General features: G+C 39.2%; 1 protein-coding gene and 1 long non-coding RNA gene across 2 annotated transcripts; both read right to left on the bottom strand.

Moving 5' to 3' along the window:
• Window positions 1-411: 411 nt before the first annotated feature.
• Window positions 412-5,024, bottom strand: LOC142109651 (uncharacterized). The gene is made up of 3 exons (XR_012680424.1): window positions 4,905-5,024; window positions 2,462-2,569; window positions 412-703 (listed from the first exon to the last, which is right to left on the bottom strand). It is a non-coding gene; the product is annotated as an uncharacterized LOC142109651 (long non-coding RNA).
• Window positions 5,025-13,762: 8,738 nt separating this feature from the next.
• LOC142109653 (EOLA-like protein) lies at window positions 13,763-15,284 on the bottom strand. The gene is made up of 2 exons (XM_075193720.1): window positions 14,855-15,284; window positions 13,763-14,483 (listed from the first exon to the last, which is right to left on the bottom strand). Exons 1-2 carry the CDS (start codon window positions 15,105-15,107, stop codon window positions 14,272-14,274), a joined length of 465 nt encoding a protein of 154 aa, XP_075049821.1. The 5' UTR covers window positions 15,108-15,284; the 3' UTR covers window positions 13,763-14,271.
• Window positions 15,285-22,097: the final 6,813 nt, after the last annotated feature.

A 22,097-nucleotide genomic window follows, 5' to 3' on the forward strand; every position in this document is an offset into this window, starting at 1 on the left:
ATGTTTCAACAAGACAATAGTATCTACAAATGTACACATACTTAAACATACATAAAGCTGCTCTTATTTTACACAGGGGACCCAGAGGAATTTGGCTGTCACTGAGCCTGGGTCACAGTTCAAGAAGGTTAAAACTCTGGTTTAAAATATTATTCCTCTTTGATCAAATACAATTTAAAAACAGTAGAATTTCAGGTTGGATGAAGCCTTGAGAACTTATATTTGTCATTTTACATTAATGGCAGATTGGTTTAAGTTAAGATAGATGGTGAATAACTACATATTTTAAATTTTGTTGATGACATGGAAATAGATGTTGCATGTGTATTATTGCATACAGAGAGGTGCAATAATAGTAGTCTTTGCCTTTAAGAAAACATAACTGAAAGCCCAGTAACCTTCTAACAACTGAGGTCCTTTGTGATGTAATATGTATGTGTGATACTTACTGGGGTGTTCTAGAATTCCTCATTGATCCCCCAGCATCTTAATGCTATAGATGTATGAGAGCTATGTCTGATAACTGCACATGATCAGGGTTCTCCGTATTCAAGATTAGAGATGGATCCTTCTGCAGAAGAATCAGCATGTGCTGGAGATCAAATAATGATGACAAACTCAAAAGAGGCTTCTCAGCAATCCATAATGCCTTCAGCACCTCCAGTAGATGATCAGGCAGTTGATGAAATCCCAAATATCGAGCCTGAAATGGAAGAAAAGTCATCACAAGTTCTGGCCGATGAGCCATTTGTGAAAAAGCCACGGTTCCTTTTAAATGAGGACTCAGTCCTGGGAGATATTTTATCCCTTAATTTTCCTAGTAAACTGTGGAAGATTGTAGAAAGTGATCATTTTAAATCTATTCGGTGGGATGACAATGGTATCTGTATTATGGTTAATAAGGAACTGTTTAAAACTGAAGTTCTAGAGAGAACATTTCCTTTCAAAATTTTTGAAACCGATTGTATGAAAAGTTTTATACGGCAACTGAATATTTATGGATTCATCAAAGTTCGACGTGAATTTCAAAGATCCGCCTCACTCGCTGAATTCCTAGCTGAAGAGGAAGCAGCTGCAGAATTTAATAAGGTAAGCTGTTATATAATGCTTATTTATTTAATTTACTGCAATAATTTTATGTATTAAAAATATAGAATATCTGATATATCTGTAGTAAAAAGAGTCAGGGGATAAGTTTGCATTACTTGTACCTACTTTTCTACGAAAAAAAAGTTGAATATAACAACTATCCATCAGATTCTCATTTATTTTGAAAGATCCAGTCATTCTACTGATTGAATGTAAAAGCTGGATATTTATTGTGTTTTATTTTATAGCAGTGCTACCTTATCTTTCAGGAGATATTTACAGCTAATAATAATGTGCTTCCTTTCATGTTCTACACCAGTGATGGCTAACCTGTGACACTCCAGGTGTTGCGAAACTACAAGTCCCAGCATGCTCTGCCAGCTATCGGCTAGTTATCTACTGGCAAAGCATGCTGGGGCTTGTAGTTTCGCAACACCTGGAGTGTCACAGGTTAGCCATCACTGTTCTATACCGTATATATGGTCTGTAGCAGAAATGTGTGACGGTGAACACTGGCTACTGTTTAATAAAATGGACAGTGTAATGTTGTATTCCTGAACCAATATCCTAAAAGGTTCTATAGTAACTGCTACCTATACCCAGGGGCCACCTGCATGGAACAGGAGGAGAATAACAAGGTGGTTCAGGATAGTAATGATTGTGGATTCTGGCTTCCATTGGGTTAGCATCATGGAGAAGGGCAGCACAATCAATCAGGAAGCTACTGGCACTTTCAGTCCCAGCCTGTAGGTTTTTGCACCAATTTTTCTCTGCAAAAGTGGGATGACACGATAGTGTAACAGCTCTTAAGTCAACAGTACAGAAATAGTGATAGGGCAGCATCAGGGCAACACTGCAGGAGTCTACTGACATGGGATGTAATATAGCCCATTATTAAAAAATTATATATCTGCCCAAGTGTGAATTGATCCCCACATTACAATGTCTAGTGGAGGGTAATGGCTGACAATGTAGCCCCAAATAGATGCCTCATCAGAACAGAGTTGTCTCTGGTAGTCACTGGGGCACTCTTGACAGACCAGCACAGGGTAGAGTCAGATCCCAACTGAAATATTGTGACAGCTAGAGAAAAAAATGTCACAGGGTAATTCTCCTTTAATTATAAACATACCTAGGGGTATATTTATCAAGCGGCAGTTCTAAAAAAGCATTTCTTTTTAAAATGGCAATTTTAGTAAAGACAAAACCCAATGGGCTTTGTCTTTAATAAAATTGCTGTTTTAAAAAATAACGGCAAACTGCTAAGAATCAGTGGTTTTTCGGAACCGCCACTTGATAAATATACCCTCTATTCTATCTATATGTGGATTTTACTAACATGTTCTGATCATGGGCTAGTTACCATACTTACAAGAAAAATATCATGTATATCAAAAGATATATTGTAGGGAAATCTCTGCAGGTTACAGTAAGGTCACTCTCATTTCTGTAAATTGTAAACCTTCATGCTGCTACCATCCTATAACCAAAAGCAAACATAGAACATATTTAGTGATTATAGTAACCGGCATTGTCCATTATATTCTGATTTCACATTTACTATGAGATTGAAATATATTTGAAAAATCTATATTAAAATTGTGTCCTTGTGTTCCAGTTACTGCTGTACCAAAACCCACATTTTCAGAGAGGTTATCCTGACTTATTAAGACAAATAAAGAGAAGAGTGGGTATACGGAAAGCTTGCTCAGCTATGTCCTCATCAGAACATGACTTGAAAAAAGAGGATACAAATCTACAAAAGTGTCCTGTTGATAATAGAGAAGAGATTGTGACCTCAGGAGGCAACGCACCAAAGTCTGTTCCTGAAAAGAGAAAAAGACCTCGATCCTTTAAGCCAACACCACGCATCAGTGGTAGCTGCACTGCTTCATCATCAGCAACAACAACACCATCAGAATACTTTGCAATGGGCCAGAATCCCAGTCACGGACTAGACTTTACCACTACCACTTCTTCTGCTTCTCCATCTCATATGATACCACCTACACCAGAATTTCCAAACATGAATTCAGAATTAGGAGACCTGCAGGCCAATTTGGCTAACTTGCTGTCAGTTTGTAACCCCTGGTTTACAACGAATATGATGGCTGCAGCATCTGTCATTTCGATGGCTCAGTCTTTCCATCAGAGTAGTCCTTTCTACCATGACTGCCCAAGCTGCAAGTGCTTTGAGAACGCAACATCTGCACCATCTTCATCAGCCACACCGACTAAGGGGCCAGAAATGGACCAAGCAAATATGGAATTAAATAAATGATCTAAAATGATCATGTTAAACATATGACATTTTATGAATAAAATGTGTTTCTAAGGTTTTAAGTCTTTCTTGCTCTTTATCACATATTAGTCACTGTATTGCTAATTTTTACTTAGACCACTATATATAATGTATAAACACGTTATAATTGCTAGTATAGGATCATCAAGCTTACATTAACATATGGCCCAGTAACAATAACAAATAAGTATATAATTCTCTCCTGTAATAACAGAATGTAAGATATTTGGTAATATGAATAGTCATTATAGTATGCCGAGTGCAGACAGTAGTTTTTTGTACTAAAATTAATGAGAGGATCTGTTTGACAAAGTTGTAGAGGGAAAAATTGTTTTTCTCCGCTGAACTGGGCATGTTCAGTTCTAGAAAATTCAAAGGACCTGCAGAAAGAGAAAAATAGACACCAATAATTAAAATAATAAAATGTCATGTCATGTAATTAGATGATGAGCTGGCATAGATCATGTGATTGGAATATGCCATATGGCTATCGATCTGCTCATTTGGCAATTGTGTCAAACTGACGTCTACCACTCTGATTAACTCTCCAGCGCTGTGTATATGGTATTTAAGCTTCCTCTTGCCTAAGCCACAAGACATGCAAAATAAACTGTATGCTGCCACCCGCACAATCTGCTCACTTTTATACTAATTGTAGAAAACTTATGTCGCTCATTACCGCTCTTTATAAGGCATGGGGCTTGAATAGAGAAATTAGCAAAGGAACATGGAGGAAAGACTTTTAAACTACACACACATGTTCAATAAGTGCTTCAGTGATAGAGATCCAATACATGTATACAGCACGCTAGTACAGACACCCAAGCTTACTAAATAAAATGTACTCCGGGACCTCTGGTGAATGTTGGCGGTGCATTAGGGAGTTATATACATATTTTGTGGGAGTGCCCAAAAAAAAAAAAGTTCTTCAGGAAGGAGGTGTCCAGAATTACAAACATTATTTGAATTGCGAGGTTCCAGCTGAACAGAGTTTTTGGCTTGTAAATTTGTACAAAATACCCATCACTAAATACCAGAAGTCCCTTTTGAGACATTTTAGCAAAACCACAAATGCTGTGATCTGGGATCGCTGAAAAACCTCTGCCCCCATTTCTAAAAGACTGGTATGTACGAATTGACAACTATACCATGGATGATATAACTACTTCTGTGAACGAAGACTCCTCAGAATTCAATGCCATGTGGCTATAATGGTTGGAATTTAAAGAAACAGACTGTTATAGGGTTTATAGGTTTGAGGTAGGTTCCCAGTAATACATACATCACTTAATGACACAGAGAAATGAATGGCCTTCTCTATTGCAAGATGTTGGCACGAAGGACAATTCGTCTATTCTGAGGAGTGGTTCACATTACCTCATCTAAAAAACAGACACAATACATATATCGATACATAGTGTAGTAGATAGATAGCAATCAGGGATGAAAGGTTCAAATCTATGTCGATCTAGTCCTTTTCACCTTAAAGAATAATGATAATTTAAAACTTCACCTGTGACTTTCAACACTTCAACCCATCAGGGTATATGCTTACAAGAGTCCAAAATGTTTCAAGACTTCAAAGTTTCCATTTCAATGGGAAGGTTTTCATGTAATGGCAACATCTCCAAACCAGCAGGACCTATAAAGACAGTGATGGTCAAAATCTAGTGCATTATCTCTTTAATAAAATCGAATAAAACAATACAAATAAAATAAACTGTATAAATGGACTTGTACTAGACGTATCTATGCAAACAGCATGTAGAGACAAATAAACAGGTCCCATGGTCCCATAGATCATCTTTTATTCCATCTCTGAGATGTTAGGCTAAGGTACAAAAGCCAACGTGTTTTGACTTATAGCTTAAAGTGTTTATCAAGGCTGATGTTTAAAAGATATTGCCTGATATTTATAATCCTCTCAAACCCTAACTTCCTCCTATCTCTCTCTTTTGTGCAAAAACAAAGCTTGGATCCATGTCTGTGTCCTTGGGGAATCATGTGACTTGATAAACACTTTTCATTCGTCCTACCCAAATGAGACTTGGCTTCCTTTAGAACACAGCCCTCTCATTTGACACAGATGTCCAAAAGGAATGTAAGGTCCACATATATCACATACATATGTGGATAATCAATCGAGGATCCAAAACCCCACAATACTCTTTTTGCATTTGAACATTCTGATACTTATTCACAAACACCAAAAGGTACCCCAAGAACCTCTAAATGTCAGTATAGCACCAGCACTCCCCATCAGCTACTGATACAAGAGCATACCTCTCAAGCAAACAAGAGACATGCTACATGTACTGTTTCACTGATACATTCTTCCATTGATTTACTCTTTATCATTCCTGTAACACCCCTCACTTAACCCAAATAACTACATATCCCAAATACTGTCTCTGTAACTATCTCAACCACTTATAACTATTTCCCACCCTATCCTATACTAAATACATCCTATTTCTAATAAATCCACCATCTTCACACTGGAATTCTCCCTACCCCACATCTTGCTATTTTAACACTACTCCAGCACATCACCTACTGTAACAACCTATTCTGAGCACATATCTTCTCCACCCACACATCCCCCAAACAAACCTCAGCACTCTATTCCGTTACCTTTCCCCCTTTCCTCTCTCCCCTATACAGCCCTTAATACCTTTTGCTCAAATCCTTCTATTTAAATAGCTTACAATTGAAAATGAGATGGTTATTGATTTCATGCCATTTCAACCTCTCTCGGTTCATTTACAACGTTTATCCCAAGACCAAATTCACAAACTGTTTTAATGGATATAAAACACTGATATTGGCCGAAACATGAACTTTGCCAAATCACTGTGCTCATAGTTATCTGTATTTCTAACAGTGACAAATGACATTCAAGTGGAAACGCTATTTCCCTGTCACACAAAAGTTTCAGAGCTTTAGCTGCATGAGCATTTACTGCCAAACATTGTACGCTGCAGAATAAAATTATATATTTATAAAGTATAGTTTTTGGGTTGAACTAATTACTCAAAAGTAACTAAGGGAACTTATTGCTCATTAGAAATTTCCTTAGGCCTCATATTTTGAGGAGCCTGTCCAGTCATTATATTTCCTAATGCAGACTTGTTTTGAGCAATTTATTTGTATTGGTATGTAATATTTTATAAAATTGCTATATTTGCATTTCAACAAATATGTGCAATGATGTCATGCCTGCATTTCACAGTAGCCATTATGATGGTCACAACGGCTGATATTAACAAGGAAAAAGTAGCTCAATTGTTTTACATTACATTAAAAGCTGCTATAACCTGACAGATGACAACACTGCTCAGCACTATTGTGGAACAATTTTACTCGAGGGGAAAACAGCTGGTTCCTAGCTTCATCTATGCACAAAAAGGTATTTATGGGATTGTTTTGGCATATACAAATTATGGAACAATTTTTGTTTGTAAATGGATTCTAGATGATTATAAAGAGAGTAGTTTCCTAAAACTATCCTCACATTCTGATAGACAATAATTATCCCATTGTCCTAAAAATGCAGAGAGTATTATGCGTCATTATAGAATAACTGGGACACCTATTTTGCTAAGAACAAAAAAGAGTGGAATGTATGTTAATGTACAGTATGTTACACTCACTCCTAAGGAAGTAGTCAGTCTCCTAATTCAGTGTCAATCAACCATAGACCGAACAGGATAATCTGTATATGATTTTTTGTACCCAGACTGTCAGCCAATCACAGAAAACAAACACGTAACAGTGTTTTGTTGTCCATGTTTGGCAAAGAGTCTGTCAGAATTTTAGGTTTTGCACAATACATTGTTGAAGTCACAAATTGGATAGACAATGATTTTGAAATAATATTGTGGTGGGGAGTTAGAGGATTATATGTTTAGGTGTTTATGGCAGATAGATTACACAGATAGATAGGAGGTAGGTGGATGGTGTGTAATATGCTTTAGCGTGTATGTTAAATACAAAAAACCTATACCCAATTTTCCATGTTGTAGCACAAGAATTTCCATGGCAGTTTACAGTACTACAGAGCAATGTTTAATGGAGCACCATGATCTAGTTTCTTATATCTGATATGCTGGAAAGTCATTCTGATGTTTATTTTCTATGTTATTATCATTGTTTACTGCAAATTTCCAATTTACATATTAATTTATGATTATTGCCATATAACATAGTTTCTTCTAAAACAGCTTTATTTGTAAACTATGTACATTGTTTTTCTAAAGATGTTTCCTGTTATAATAGCAATGCACATATCAACTTCTTCCTTTTCAGTTTTTGCACTGGACTCTCCAGAAATCACAAAACCATGACAAAGGACTTGTGTCCTAACAAGTTTATTGAAGGCCTGAAGGTAGATGGTAAGGTATTGAAGGAGGAAGAAATGCAAGACATCCAACATTGTGACGAGACTGATTGCCAGACCAATGAACAAACGCGTGTAGCCTCCTCAAAAGAATTGTTTGAGAACTATTCTACGTCTCAGAGTTTCAAAGCTGATTCCATCCAATTAAGAAGCAATCAGTCATTCACATCAGCTACAAGACCATACAGAAAATGTCACTGTAGCACAGACATTAGATGGATCCCTAAATATGATAAAATTAAAAACAGCTAATATGAGTATTTATGCAGTGCAAATAGTACTTGCTGCCAGTTATCATCACCTATAGCTTTTCCCTCACCAACAAACGGTCTGTCTGTCTGGCCACTCATGCACCAGCATCCAGCAAGTGTTAAAGCTTACATTCTGTCCATGATGCCATACTGCAATCCCTTCTATATATTGTTATGTGTGTATTGTCGCTAACCAATAACGATTGTCGAACCTCGATTTGTGTTTCCAACGCACAAAGATTTATTTGCAATAAGTAGAATAATATGCTCAAGCGAAGTAATAATAAATACAGCCATTACTTATCGCAGGCGCTCTGGATCCAGTGTGCAGTCATTCAATCCTGAAGTCTGGGGACAAAATGTCTGCACACTAGATGTGAAGCTGCTGCTTATATACACACAGAAATACAGTAACACAATGAAGATGGTATAGCTTGCATCTATTGGTCCAGGTCTCAGGAAGGTCCAAGGGGTTGTCAATCATTGGCTAGTTCATCCTAAGGAATCTAAAGGAGGGGGTCACCTCTCCAGGGGGTATGCTCGGCTCTTCCCGCCAAGATTCCTTAGTCTTAAGTAGTTCATAATTCCCTATCATTCATAACTTGTGTATGCACTCTGCGATTCCCTCGCAGAGTGAACCAAACAGTAGGATATGTAAAGAGGTTTATTATGATACCACTCATGATATGATTCCTTCAACCTGTTCCGTGTATTGCATGCGTACGCCCTTTCACGCCGTAGCGTGACCTTGTACATCGTAGCGTACCGTACGCATCTTTTCAGACAAAGACAACCAAGTTTGCTCGACTTTAATTGAAATGACTTTATCCAATTTGCTGACTTCGACAATATATCCTTCAATGATGTCGTATAGGTGTGGATCAGTTTATGACTATCCAAGAATTCTGCCATCCTCACAGCATGCCTGCTTAACACATGGCAGAAAGTGAATGCCAACGAAAAAACGATATTCATAAGAAAAAGTGAATCTAGAAAATACTATAAATTAAATATATGGGAATGTGTTGTCAAAAGTAAAACAATGGTTACAGATATACAGTATTCAGATTTGTGTCATTATTCCATTAGGCCACACAGTTTTAAGATCCTTTTCTAGCACGCACATGTAGCCTTCCAACTTCCAAAAGTGACGCATATTACCCTTAATTTCAAAGTAAACTTTGGCACCCACACATTATTCATCCCAAACTATACCCATATGCCCACTTGCTCCTAAATTCTACCACATGTACTCAGACCCCAACTTGTCACAAAATGCCCCATGTATTCCAAAACTCCCCTATATACCACTCAGACCTCCCCACATGCCCCACAGACCTCGTCACAACTGCCCTCAGGCATCTACACACTTACCTGAACAGCAGGAGGCCGCAGAGGAAGGAGGGATAGGATGGAGCCCAGAATGCACTGCACTAACTCCTCCCCTTCTCTGATTGGTTGTGCTGTGTGATCTCCCTGCAATGTCCAGAGGAGGTCACATGACGAGGAAGCCAGCTGCTCCCATTCACTCTTAGGGGGGTATTCAATTGTTAGCGAGAACCGCTAAAATCCCGCGCTCTAAAAATATTACCGTTAACACGGTAATATTGCGCGTAAATACCGTTAATACGGTAATTTAGTCGCTGGATTTCAGCTCGCAGCTCAGGGAGCTGCGCGCTGAAATCCAGCAAGATATTACCGTATTAACGGTAATATTTTTCGAGCGCGGGATTTTAGCGGTTCTGGCTAACAATTGAATACCCCCCTTAGAGGCAGATTCAATTTGATGTGAGGGTTTTATATACTTGATATTTAGATGCACATATTGCCGGCTATTAAGATAAGAAATATTCGCTCATTTGTCTGCACTCCTGTATGGGACGTGAGGGAAACTGAGCAGAGATTGCTGAAAAAACTCTGAGGTAATGTGTCTCCACAGACTGCTCCAGAGACACATAGGGGCATATTCAATTCTGATCCCGATCCGCGTTAACGCATGTTACCACGGAAAATGCGCACTACTGCCGGTAATACGGTATCGCAATAACGCGGATTTTCGTATGCAGCCCTACGGGCTGCGAACGAAAATCCACGTTATTGCGGTACCGCGGATTAGGTTCGCAGCCCCGTCCGGCGCGATCCCGCGGATCGGGATCGGAATTGACTATGCCCCATTGTGTCACATCGCGATCAGCTGAATCTGTCTCATATTGTCAGCTGCAGAGAATAAGGGAGATCGGGAGCAGCAGGCTGGGACCACAGATGAAGTCTTCGGTGGGCCGACTGTTTCCTTCCACTGTCCTACTTGCATTAATCATGTTAATTGAGGTCATCTATCAGATGTCCGCCAGGAGAGATGGCAAATGAGACTGGACAATGACCATATCTGACACACTGTAAATATCTGACTACACTTATGATGCCAAGGTTTAATCTGCCCGGGTGCACATGTACATGTATGTGTGGCCAAATCTGATAGAAATCACCACACTCACCCTGCGTATGGACACCATAGCAACCATAGGATGTGCTCTTGTTAGGTTATATTACCATACTATCCTATGCTAAACTACTAGGAAAATATTAAAATGTAGCGCATAACATAGCAGATATAACTGTGTGTTAGTTATGCCCGGCTGATATCTCCTCTCAGCTGGTAATGTAACACCTACTATATACTAATACAATATAAGTGAGTTTTTCTGCGCTGTTTACCCCCCAAAAGAACAAACAAAATAATATTTAGACTCAAGGGTTTGTTGACAAACAATGGTTCTTCTCAAATCCTCAAGAAGTTATTTACATGGAAAAGAAAATACAAATAGAGACATAGTGCAGCCAGTATACAATAGTAAACAGGTGACAATTTTTCACATATACACATCCAAGAAATAATAGGGGTAATGAAATTCTTTCTGATCACACTTCCACCAAAGAGCTGATTCTTACCAGTGCATAGATGGTGTTGTGTTAATCACCAGGCTGCCGTAGCCTGTATGTATATTCTCTGCATATATTTGGTTCATTAGAACAGTGTGATGGAAGAAATACTGGTGATCTAGTTTGAGGTTTATTAGCATTAGTATCTATTGTTTTTTGTCCTGGTTGATGTTGAAAACGAGACTTGGATCCGTCAACCAGGAATACAATGATCAAAGCGAGGCTTGGACTAGAAGATTTTAGAAGAACCATCATTTTGTCAAGAAACCCTTGAATGTAAGTATTATTTTGTTTGCTCTTTTGGAGGATAAACAGGACAGAAAAACTCACTTACTTATATTATATTTGTATTTATGTGGATGTTGAAATGCAGAAGGGGTTGTCAATCGCTTTTGCTAACCGACTATATACTGTTATACATGTTGTTTTACTTGTTCTTAAATGACATCAGGTGGGTTCCTTAGGTACAGCTAGATTCCCCAACATGTCCTCTAAGAGAGCTATTGTCACCTCAGGCTGTAAGGACAGTCATCTGAAGGCACCCCTAGAATTTGCCATGTTGTGGAGGAAGTGTTGATCAGCTATAGGACAACTTTCACCCAAAAACACAATTAGGGGTTAACTGAAAGTGACTTAATTGAATTATCCTGTGGCCAGACAAATGGGTGTTCTTAGTTCTTCACCGAGACTTCCCACAGCCACTATCCACAGAGTGCCTGCTGCAATCCAAGGACCTAGGGGAGGCTCAGTGGCCTCCCTCATATAAACTGGTATCCAATTCATCTAGACATCTTATCTGAAATCAGACCCCACCGAAAGCACACCACTGTGGGAACCAGGTTGGACTTAAAAGGGGGAACTCAGTCAATCACTGTGTGTTCTACTTCAGGACATACTGACAAGGGGCTAAAGCTTCTTTTGGACTGGTCCAGGATTGTGCTGGTCTGCAGCTTTTAAAAACTTTGCGGACATAGTTACCTTGTATCCCAGCCATTAGCAAGAGAACATTGGAATTTCTCGCTGCCTAGCTGGTAGGAGTGAACAGGGTGGCTCAGTGGCTGAGACAGCGTTCCACGGGACTGGGTAGCACTTAAGGAATTTGGTGACTATAGTCCCTTTAGAGTAGTGTTATCTATTAAGCTTATGTGGCTGTTTGGGAGAACCCTACTATAAAAAGGTATGGGACGTGCTATATTTTTAAAAGAAATTTTAGAAAGTTGAATTAAATTTGAAATGTAGCATTACACTGTATTCAGCCATGTGTGGATGGAGCAGACTTTATATAAACATCTATCTCTGGGTTATAGTTGTGATATGCACACCATAGTGACAGGGTAGACACTAACGTGTACTCCAGCTCTAGGAGATATATCAAAACTGACAAATAGGAAGATATATGTCAATAGACGAGAAGTGATTTTAGATCAAATGAAACCGACACTTTTATAATCATATGAACTTGTATAAGTTCACTGGAGTACACTAGAATAAAACATACTTGTCTACTCTCACGGAACGTCTGAGAGGTCCAGAATTTCGACAAGTCCTCTCAGACTCCTGGGAAAGCAGACACCCTCTTGAATCCTGGGCAGAGACGGGCTTAAAGACACAATTGGCATCGCTAAGCCAATGCAGTGAATAGCGATTTCATCCCATGAAAAGTTGGCAAGTATGGAATAAGAATATCCTTGTTCAATGCAAAGCTACGTAAAAAGAGAATGTTTTTTATACTCATTTATACACATTCTTATTTATATGGATAGTAAAAAATACATGAAAAATAAGAATGTGTATACACTGCCTACAATTATCACAACGTCCATACTGTTTATGCTGATGCAAACAAACTTTTATATGTATTTATCTTGTTATTTTCACTTGCATCAAAACGGGCTACAAGTGTTTGATAAATAGGCCCCTAAACATGTTTTGCAGCATAAAATTAACTAATGAAACCAATTTATATCTGTCTCTTCACGCAGCAGACAGATGTTAAATGGGTGTGGCAGGTCAAATATCATTACAAAATACAAAAGCCTGCAATAAAAACAAAACTGTGGACATAGCCATATGCGCTCCTGGCGGTAAATGTATCAATTGCCGATTTTCTCAACTCGCCGCTATTCGGCAGTGAAAATTCAAAGCGGCAATGGCTTTAAAAGCAAAACAATGCCTTTACAGCCATTGCTGCTTTTAATTTTCACTGCCGAATAGTGGCAAGTTGAAAAAATTGCCAGTTGATACATTTACCCCCTGGGGTTATATTTACTAAGTGGCGGTTCTGGTGAACCACCAATTCTCTGCACTTTGCCATGATTTTTTAAAATGCCAAAGCCCATCAGACTTCGTCTTTAATAAGATTGCCATTTTAAAAAAATGACGGCAAAACGTTGAGAATCGGCGGTTCATCGGAACCACTACTTAGTAATTATAACCCTAGACTGGGTAGCTAAACGTGTGCGACAAAGTTTGTAGTTAATCATACTTGCCAACTTTGTGTCTTTATCCTCCGGGAGATCCTAGAGGACATTGGATAGCAGGGGATGACTTCTTATTGAGGGTGATTAAGCCCCGCCCCCAATATTCAATGCCGTGAATTTCGGCATTCTTTAGGATCCAGGACGTTTGCCTACTCTTCTGGGAGGACTCCCTGAAATTCGGGAGCCTCCCGGAAATTCCAGGAGAGTAGGCAAGTATGATTTTAATATATCAGCATATTCCTATATGGCTGTGTATTGCACATAAGCTAAGCTTGTTATTTTAGGCATAACACAACAAACATTACATTTCTAAAGCACAAGACGCTTTTTATTGCTTTATACAAAACTAGTTTATTACCCTTATAGAGGCATTAAAAACTCCATGAATAGGAAGGGGCTGTCGGCTAAGGAGATGGAGTAGACCAGTGATAGACAACCTGATACACGTCAGGGGCTGTATGAGCAGCCCTCTTATTATCCTTATTCTCAGTAATAAGTTAAAATAATACATTTAATAAAAGAAAGAAACAACTATCTCTAAAAACCTATCAGTTGGCATTTTAAACAAGTGTTACAAGCTATAAAATACAAATCTGATAATAAACCAGGAAGGTGCCGGGGGCTGCAGGTAAAGGCTCTGAGAAAGACCCTGTTGCCCATCACTGATGTAGACAGATATAAATACATTTCTACAATTATTGACTTGCTATGTTGCCAATTTTTGACAGATGAATTAATCCAAAATGCATCTGGGTCAATGCTTTCGACAAAAAAAACAAAAACAGTTGTAATTGACATCTTGCCATAAAGTCAGCAAGGAATTAATTCATCTGGTATAGTCATTTCCCAAATGTCTTTTGCACCTCTTGCAGGGATTGGTTGCAATAGCCACCTGGCATTAGATACAACAGTGAGGTATTTGCCTTGCAGACCTGTCAACAGTGCTTTACTTTCAAGTTCTAGGGAATCCTCAGTGGAGACATCATCCATACATTGCCATGTATCACCAATGTCCACAAGACCTGTTTAGGTAACAAAGAGACAATGAGTGATTAATTTGCTTGTCCTCTTGGGACGGATTTGAAAACCAGTGTTTGATGTTGTTTTGCAATCAATCGTAAAATTAAACAGTGCTACTGGTAGAACCAAACGTGCTTATGTCAAGCTAACTTCTGGGGATCAGGTAGACTAAAGGTAGAAAATGCATCATCTGTGCAATGGTTCAAACTGGGAAGTGCTGGTGAGATTTCCCTTAATGTTAGGCAAGGGTGAAGAGAAACACATACCTTAGTAAATAATGTGTCTAAAACAGTGATGTGTTAAATGTGACTTTTTTTTTCACTGTAGAAATTACATTATTTGTATATGTGTTTATCATATGTTGAATACATACCTGCAATAACCCCCCTGCCAAACTGTTCCCCTTGTTCTAGTAGCTGTTGCATCTGAACATATGACATTACAAATCGTTTCTGCAGTATGTCTTTCCAGTCCTGGCCCTCCCAGTCCTTGACTGCAATGTGTATAGCTAGGGTACTGTTCCTGTAACTTGCCAGCAGAGGGCGCCAACGCGTTTCCACAGTCTTTACTCCGTTTAGGAGCAGCCCAGCATAGGGCTGACGGAAGGAAAGGCACCCGACTCGCATATCTCAGTCTACAGCTCGCTGCAGTATATCTTGTCTGACTGAAACAAGTTATCACTTATCTAAAGCTGACGCTGATTGCAGTGTATACTTTCCCATAATTCAGTTTTAGAGGGAGAGAGAGAGACAGGATGCAGAAATGTTTCCAGATCACTAGACAATTCGATAACGGAACACTACAATTCCCAGAAGTCCTTCTGTTCAATGTTAACATTGTACAACTTTATTAAGAGAACAAATGCACTGCTTCATTTAACCTGGCAATGCACAATCTTTAGACCTCAAGCTGTTGTAGAACTACAAATTGCAGCATACCTTGCCAGCCACATCATTCTCACAGGGAGTGTAGATTAAAGGCTGGTAAAGCCTGAGTGTAATATAATTCACAGAAAATACTGTTGCAGTTTTATTGTACTTTGGGATTTATTTCATGCTGTGATTAACGATTTTTTTAAACTTCCAAAGATATAGTTAAACCTAAAGTGTACATGTCTTCATTACTGTAGAACTAATAAGGTTTACAGAACATTACAGATCAGAACAATTTTCATAAATGGTCACAATCTTTCATTCCTTATCATTGCAATAAGAAATGAAAATGATTGTGTCAAAAATGTGGTTATTTGTAAATATGCTCCTTAGTTCAAAGTGGTATATCTGATTATAAGAACCTATTGTATTGTAGGCTAGTGGATTGGAGAATTATGATTTTATGTTAAAAACTCAAAATAGAAGGTAGTGACAGTTTCCAAGGGTATCATCACGCCACAAAACATAAATTATTTTGCCATAGTTAACTTAGGAACATAATTATGTAAATTATTGATAGGCCTGTTGCATTATTCATGCCACACTCTGACTTGCCAACTTGAAAATCATGTATTTAAAGTGACATCACAGGGAATATGTTAATGTGGCACGCACAGCCACACAGTGAGGTAAAAGTTTACTTTGGCTCTGCATGTCGCTAAATTAATGTATTAAAATGGAGCAGAACAGTTAAATGAACACTCCTGTCAGATCAAATGATATGTACACTGTACATGTCAAAATTAATTCTCAAATGTAGTATGGTGCACTCCTGACATTTTATATTAGCATGATATTAAGCCAAGAAAAAATATAGTGGTCAAGGTCAAATTGAAAATTTAGAAGTGGTGGTATGAAAAATTTGAGCAAATGGAATTTGATAGTTTTACAAAGTAGAAGGATGGAGGAGTCTCTCTCTCTCTCTCTCTCTCTCTCTCTCTCTCTCTCTCTCTCTTTCAGCTGTAGAGTAGCCACTTAATATTAATCTGTTAATAGCAGAAAACCCCCAGCCATTAGATACAAAGGAAATTCTATATGCTAATAGCGTACCAAGTAGTGCTCTGTCCATCCCCTGCCAGTCCATGTCAGTGCTTCTATAGTTTCTGCAATTAGCATATTGCCCAGGCTGTTTAGCATATTATCTGGGTCAATTAGCATACTAAGATGTCTATCATGCTACTCACTAGAGTCATGGTTAATATATGGGTAGTACACTTATAGTTCACTCCACATGCACCTTTTAGGCAAGGGCTACACAGAAGGGTTTCCAATTGCATTAATAGGGTTAGGACCACACAAGTTTTTTCAGCCTTGCAGGTGTAAATTGGATCAAACAGGTGATTGTATTTTGGGCTCCTTCATGCAACACTTCTTGCAAACCTGAAAAAACAATCCATGTTGCTGTAGGCTTAATCTAATGCCATTACTTTGTTATGGAAGCAGTGCAATTAGATGGAGTTTTAGGAGATTAAGTTAGATTAGATTAATGGTTCATTAATCAACCCCATCTGAAGTTCATGAAACAAGATTACACTGAGAGAATCTCTGTTCACTACACAAATGAAAATTACTTCTGTACCGTAGCCCATTGGAAATAGTTACAAAACTTCATCATCGTTATGAACTTAATCGCTTAACATCCTGTGACTAATATTTGCCAGCCTATTTTAGCCTAGTATTAAATTCAAGTGACCTTCTATAGAAGAGCTAGTAATTACATCCACAAATATATAGATACAAGTTTCAAGTGCTTATCAGAAAGAGGGAAGGTTCCTTTCTACACACACAAGATTTCGGGGGAGTAATCTCATTTATGGACACTGCAGCCAGCCTGTTCATTCCCATGAGTGTTTTTGTGTCGTGAGCAACTTTTTCATAAAGCTCACGTAAATGAACCCATAGCCACCTTTTGCAGAAAATTGCAGTGAACCATAGTTTGCAGTATGCACATAGTAAGTTTGTTAGTTCTATGAAGTTATTGGAACTTGGAACAGAAACTTTCCTGACTCTTTTGCTAGGTGGATGCATTCAGGACTGTTGTAATAAAGGGGCAAACATGACAGTTGCCTCGGACCCAATAGGACATGGGACTCAATTACACTTCCTAGTTGTTGTGTGGATTGGAGAGGCCATAAAATGGCTATTCTAACCCCTGGAGCCCTAGGAAAACAAGAGACCCCTTGTTTCAAAGACAAAGTGAAATGTAGAGTTGAAAAGTTTATGAGAAATCAAGAAAAATAAATACCAGTTACAACCTTATAATCTAAATACTAATCGCTACATTGCCATAACATTAGCACAAGTCCTAAATGTAAATTGGATATTAATCACTGGTACAATTTATTGATAATTTTTTAAAGCCACTAATATAAAATATTCCTACATGTTTACAGGCGACTTGTAATTTTTTACGTAAGCTTTAAAGTTTGCAGACAAGTTTGATCTTGGTTACCATAGATATTCATTCCATGTATTCTAATAATACTATGGATTTGGGTTTAAAAGCTTTTTATCATTTTTTGGCATCAGCTCTTACCACCAACTGTTTTCACTTGTATTTCTTTTTGTTGTGAGCAACAACCCTGTTTGCACACATACTGGTGACTTTGAGCAAGAGTCCTATTGCACCATCATATGCCAATCTTTTATGGGTTTCCTTGAATAGAATGTGATTTGTTGTATCTGAGTTGTATCTGTATCTGAATAAGCTACCCTGCATTTACATTTTAAATTCTGTGAGCAGAGCCTGATTTAGGGTGAGGGGGCATGGTCCCTAGGTCCCTCTCAGGGGCCCCCCGGTACCAATGTACTGCTGAACAGAAACAGTTTTTAGTCCCATGCATAGAGGTGTGGAAGGAAAATGAGAGGCACGGAAGGGAAATGAGAGGCATGGAAGGGGAATGAGAGGCGTGGAAGGGAAATGAGAGGCATGCAAGGGAAATGAGAGGCATGGAAGGGAAATGAGAGGCATGTATAGGGAATGAGAGGCATGGAAGGGGAATGAGAGGCATGTAAAGGGGATGAGAGGCATGGAAGGGGAATGAGAGGCGTGGAAGGGAAATGAGAGGCATGCAAGGGAAATGAGAGGCATGGAAGGGAAATGAGAGGCATGTATAGGGAATGAGAGGCATGGAAGGGGAATGAGAGGCATGTAAAGGGAATGAGAGGCATGGAAGGGGAATGAGAGGCATGTAAAGGGGATGAGAGGCATGGAAGGGGAATGAGAGGCATGGAAGGGGAATTAGAGGCATGTAAGGGGGATGAGAGGCATGGAAGAGGAATGAGAGGCATGGAAGAAGGCTGAGAGGCATGTAAGGGGATTGAGAGGCATGGAAGGGGAATGAGAGGCATGGAAGAGGGCTGTGAGGCATGTAAGGGGAATGAGAGGCATGGAAGGGGAATGAGAGGCATGGAAGAGGGCTGTGAGGCATGGAAGGGAAATGAGAGGCATGGAAGGGAAATATGAGTGCAACAATAACATAGTTTTTCTCTATTGTGAAAGATGACACTAGGTGCCACCTGCCCCCAAAAGCCGTAATCCAGCTCTGGCTGTGAGCCAGAAGCTTTTAAATCTCACTACACAGGCCTGAGATCTCCTTTCACATTCACTGGACACACATAGTTAAACATGTTGGAAAGTATAATTTTTTTGGAGACTGTAAATTAAAGGGAGTGGAGTTACTGAAGTCATGGAATTTTGTGTGTGAATGGAATATCTATAGTTTATGATTGTGATATGAATGAAGTTCTAGGGATTTGTCTTTGTGATTGCATGTGAAGTGAATGAAATTATATGCATTGATATAGGACTGTGTACTATTGTCTGGGCATACTAAGGATTTAATAGTGTTAAGAGTTTTATATGATAAAGGATGTCATGCTGGAATCTGAACTTACAATGTTATGAAGAGACATCTTCTCCTACACACATGCATATGAAGCGTGATATAAAAAGTATAAGTTTCTATGTGAGATAGTTGTAGATTGTGTGAGGTAGCTGAATGGAATAATGTGAGAAGCACAATGTGGATAGTGTGTAGTGGCTGCTGCAATGCACGATGAAGATTACACATACTTGCCAACTCTCCCGGAATGTCCGGGAGACTCCCGCATTTTGCGAGAGTCTCCCGGGCGAGTGTGGCAATCTCCCGCATCTGGATAATTCTGCTCACTTCCTAGTGAAGTGGGCAGAATTAAGTCCCACACGCCGCAATTCCCGGTGAATCGCGGCGTTTGGCCCCGCCCCCGCTGTCAAATGACGCGTTTTGCGTCACCACGTCATGGGGGCGGGTCCAAAATGACGTCATTTTGGAGCCCCGCCCCCCGTTACGCCCACCTCCTCCGCAGGCTCCCGGAATTGACCAACAGAAAGTTGGTAAGTATGAGATTACAGTGTGCATTATGGAGTTTATGTGAGGTACTTGGGATGCCATAATGTGAGAATATATGGTTATATGTTAGTGGTATAGGATATAAATTGTATTTGGGTTTTATAGTGTTGTGAAGTCTCTGTGGTGTATATGGAAGCTTATGTTATATTTAAGATTGTATTCCATCTTGCTCTGAGTTAGTCAAGATGGAGAACCATCTGACTTTGCCTCTCCTACAGCCCCCTTCCCACACACATACTACACAATCCCACACAATACATGCTGACACACACTCTTAACTTCAGTAGGTAACAGTGATTCTGATACACACAATCAATGAATGTAATGTGTTGTATAAACATCTCTGATATCATCTATGCTAATAGAGCAAACTTGATGTTGTATACTTTGCTTACTACACTGTATTATGTATAAGATTGTACCAATTAGACTGTTAAGCAGAATACAAAACATTTTAAATTAAGCTACATCTTGCATGCAGTTTTTCGTGGTAGTATAAGCATAAGCTTATGAAATATAAATATTGGTCTGCATCTGGGGGGGTAGACGGCCGAGGTTTAAGCATGATGTACTCTATAGACGAAGACATCAAGAAGGCTTACAGCCTCCACACTTCTGGTGTTACTACCAAGCTTCTATGCTCACTAGAGTTCTGGAGTGGACAAGGCAAGTGAAAAGTAAACAGTGGATTTTCATAGAAGGTCAGGGAATGCCAACCCCACTACACCTGATGCCGTGACTCCTGATTATACCCAAACTCACACACCTCACTATTGAGCCCACACTAGATTGTTGGAAGCAGTTTAGGGAGAGCCAAAGTATTTCCACGATTATATCCCCCTTGACTTCCTTTTTGGGCAACAGGGACATCTCACCTCGACTTCAGTTCAGTCAGTTTGCTGCTTGGAATCAGAGAGGTGCCCAACGATTAAGTTACCTGCTCAAGAATGGTATCATCCGAGAGTTCGGGGAACTCCAATCAGATGTCTCACTTCCCACAAACGAACATTGGAGATATTTACAACTCTGTTCACCACTCAAAGGGTGTTTTAGCTAAGATCAACAGGTCGCTTATGTCTTTTGAGACTCTGTGTACTCTCCAAAGCACACCCAAACATACTGTTTCATCAATCTACAAATTACTCAATGAGGATAAATTCACACAAAAACCTTGTTTCACAGATTCATGGGAGAGAGATCTACAAGAGATTATTGGGCCAATCTGCTGGTCAAAAGTGTTCATGGCTACTCATGCCTGTTCACAAAACACCACTATTGTGGAAACCCAATACAACATTTTAACACGATGGTACAGATGTCCCGTATTATTAAATAAATTTTCGCCGTCAGTATCCCCTCTTTGTTGAAGATATAACTCTTTTGTAGGTTCTCAACTCCACATCTGGTGGTCCTGTCCTAAGATCTCTACTTGGAACAAAATAATACACCTCTCTAAATTGATCACGGGTGCGGATGTGCCGACTGACCCTGGATTCTGGCTCCTGTCGTCCAGCATTCCCATTTCCTCTTAGAAAAAATCACTCCTTAAACACTTAAACAATGCAGCAAAGTCTCTGATCCCAGTCCGTTGGAAGTCTCCCTCAACTCCTACTATGTCTGAGTGGTTCAAACGCATTGATTTTTATATGTTCATGGAGGATCTGACCCTATCGGCCAGTAATCGTAACTCTGAGTTTACAGCCACTTTGCTGGAATTTAAGGAGATGACCGACTACCGCAAAACAGCATTATATTCTCTCACACCACAGTAACAACTTTTACACCAAGATGGCACTAAGCTGAGTTATCCTGGATTGATTTCCTGTTGCAAACTGTGTTTTGTTTTTTTTAATTTGCACCCAATTATCCCTCCTATTGCCCCCCTCCCTCTTTCCCTAATTTCCACCTTCCCCTTATCTGTCAGTCACCCTCCCCCCCAGTGTTGGAATATGTTTCTTTTGTACAAGCAGAAAAAAAAATTGTGTGTTGCTGAATTGCTTTGCTGGTTCTCTGTAACTGTTTTTGATGACAACTTTTAATTATTATGCAACTCACAAATAAAGAATGTGTAAAAATGTTATTTAAAATTAAAATATGAGTCTGCAGATTTAGAGCAGAAAAAGTATTGTGTTCTATTGGTTAAACCAAAAACTACCTCTGTGAGGAGTTTGTTGATGGTAATAGTTATTAAATGGTCATTAGCATGTTTGCTACACTATTAGACTCTCAGAGTTACCAAGAAGTGAGTATTAATCAACTATGGAACTATGGTTCCAAAATACATCTCCCCTAT

This window comes from Mixophyes fleayi (assembly GCF_038048845.1).
Source record: "Mixophyes fleayi isolate aMixFle1 chromosome 2 unlocalized genomic scaffold, aMixFle1.hap1 SUPER_2_unloc_4, whole genome shotgun sequence".
Classification (NCBI taxonomy): Eukaryota; Metazoa; Chordata; class Amphibia; order Anura; family Limnodynastidae; genus Mixophyes; species Mixophyes fleayi.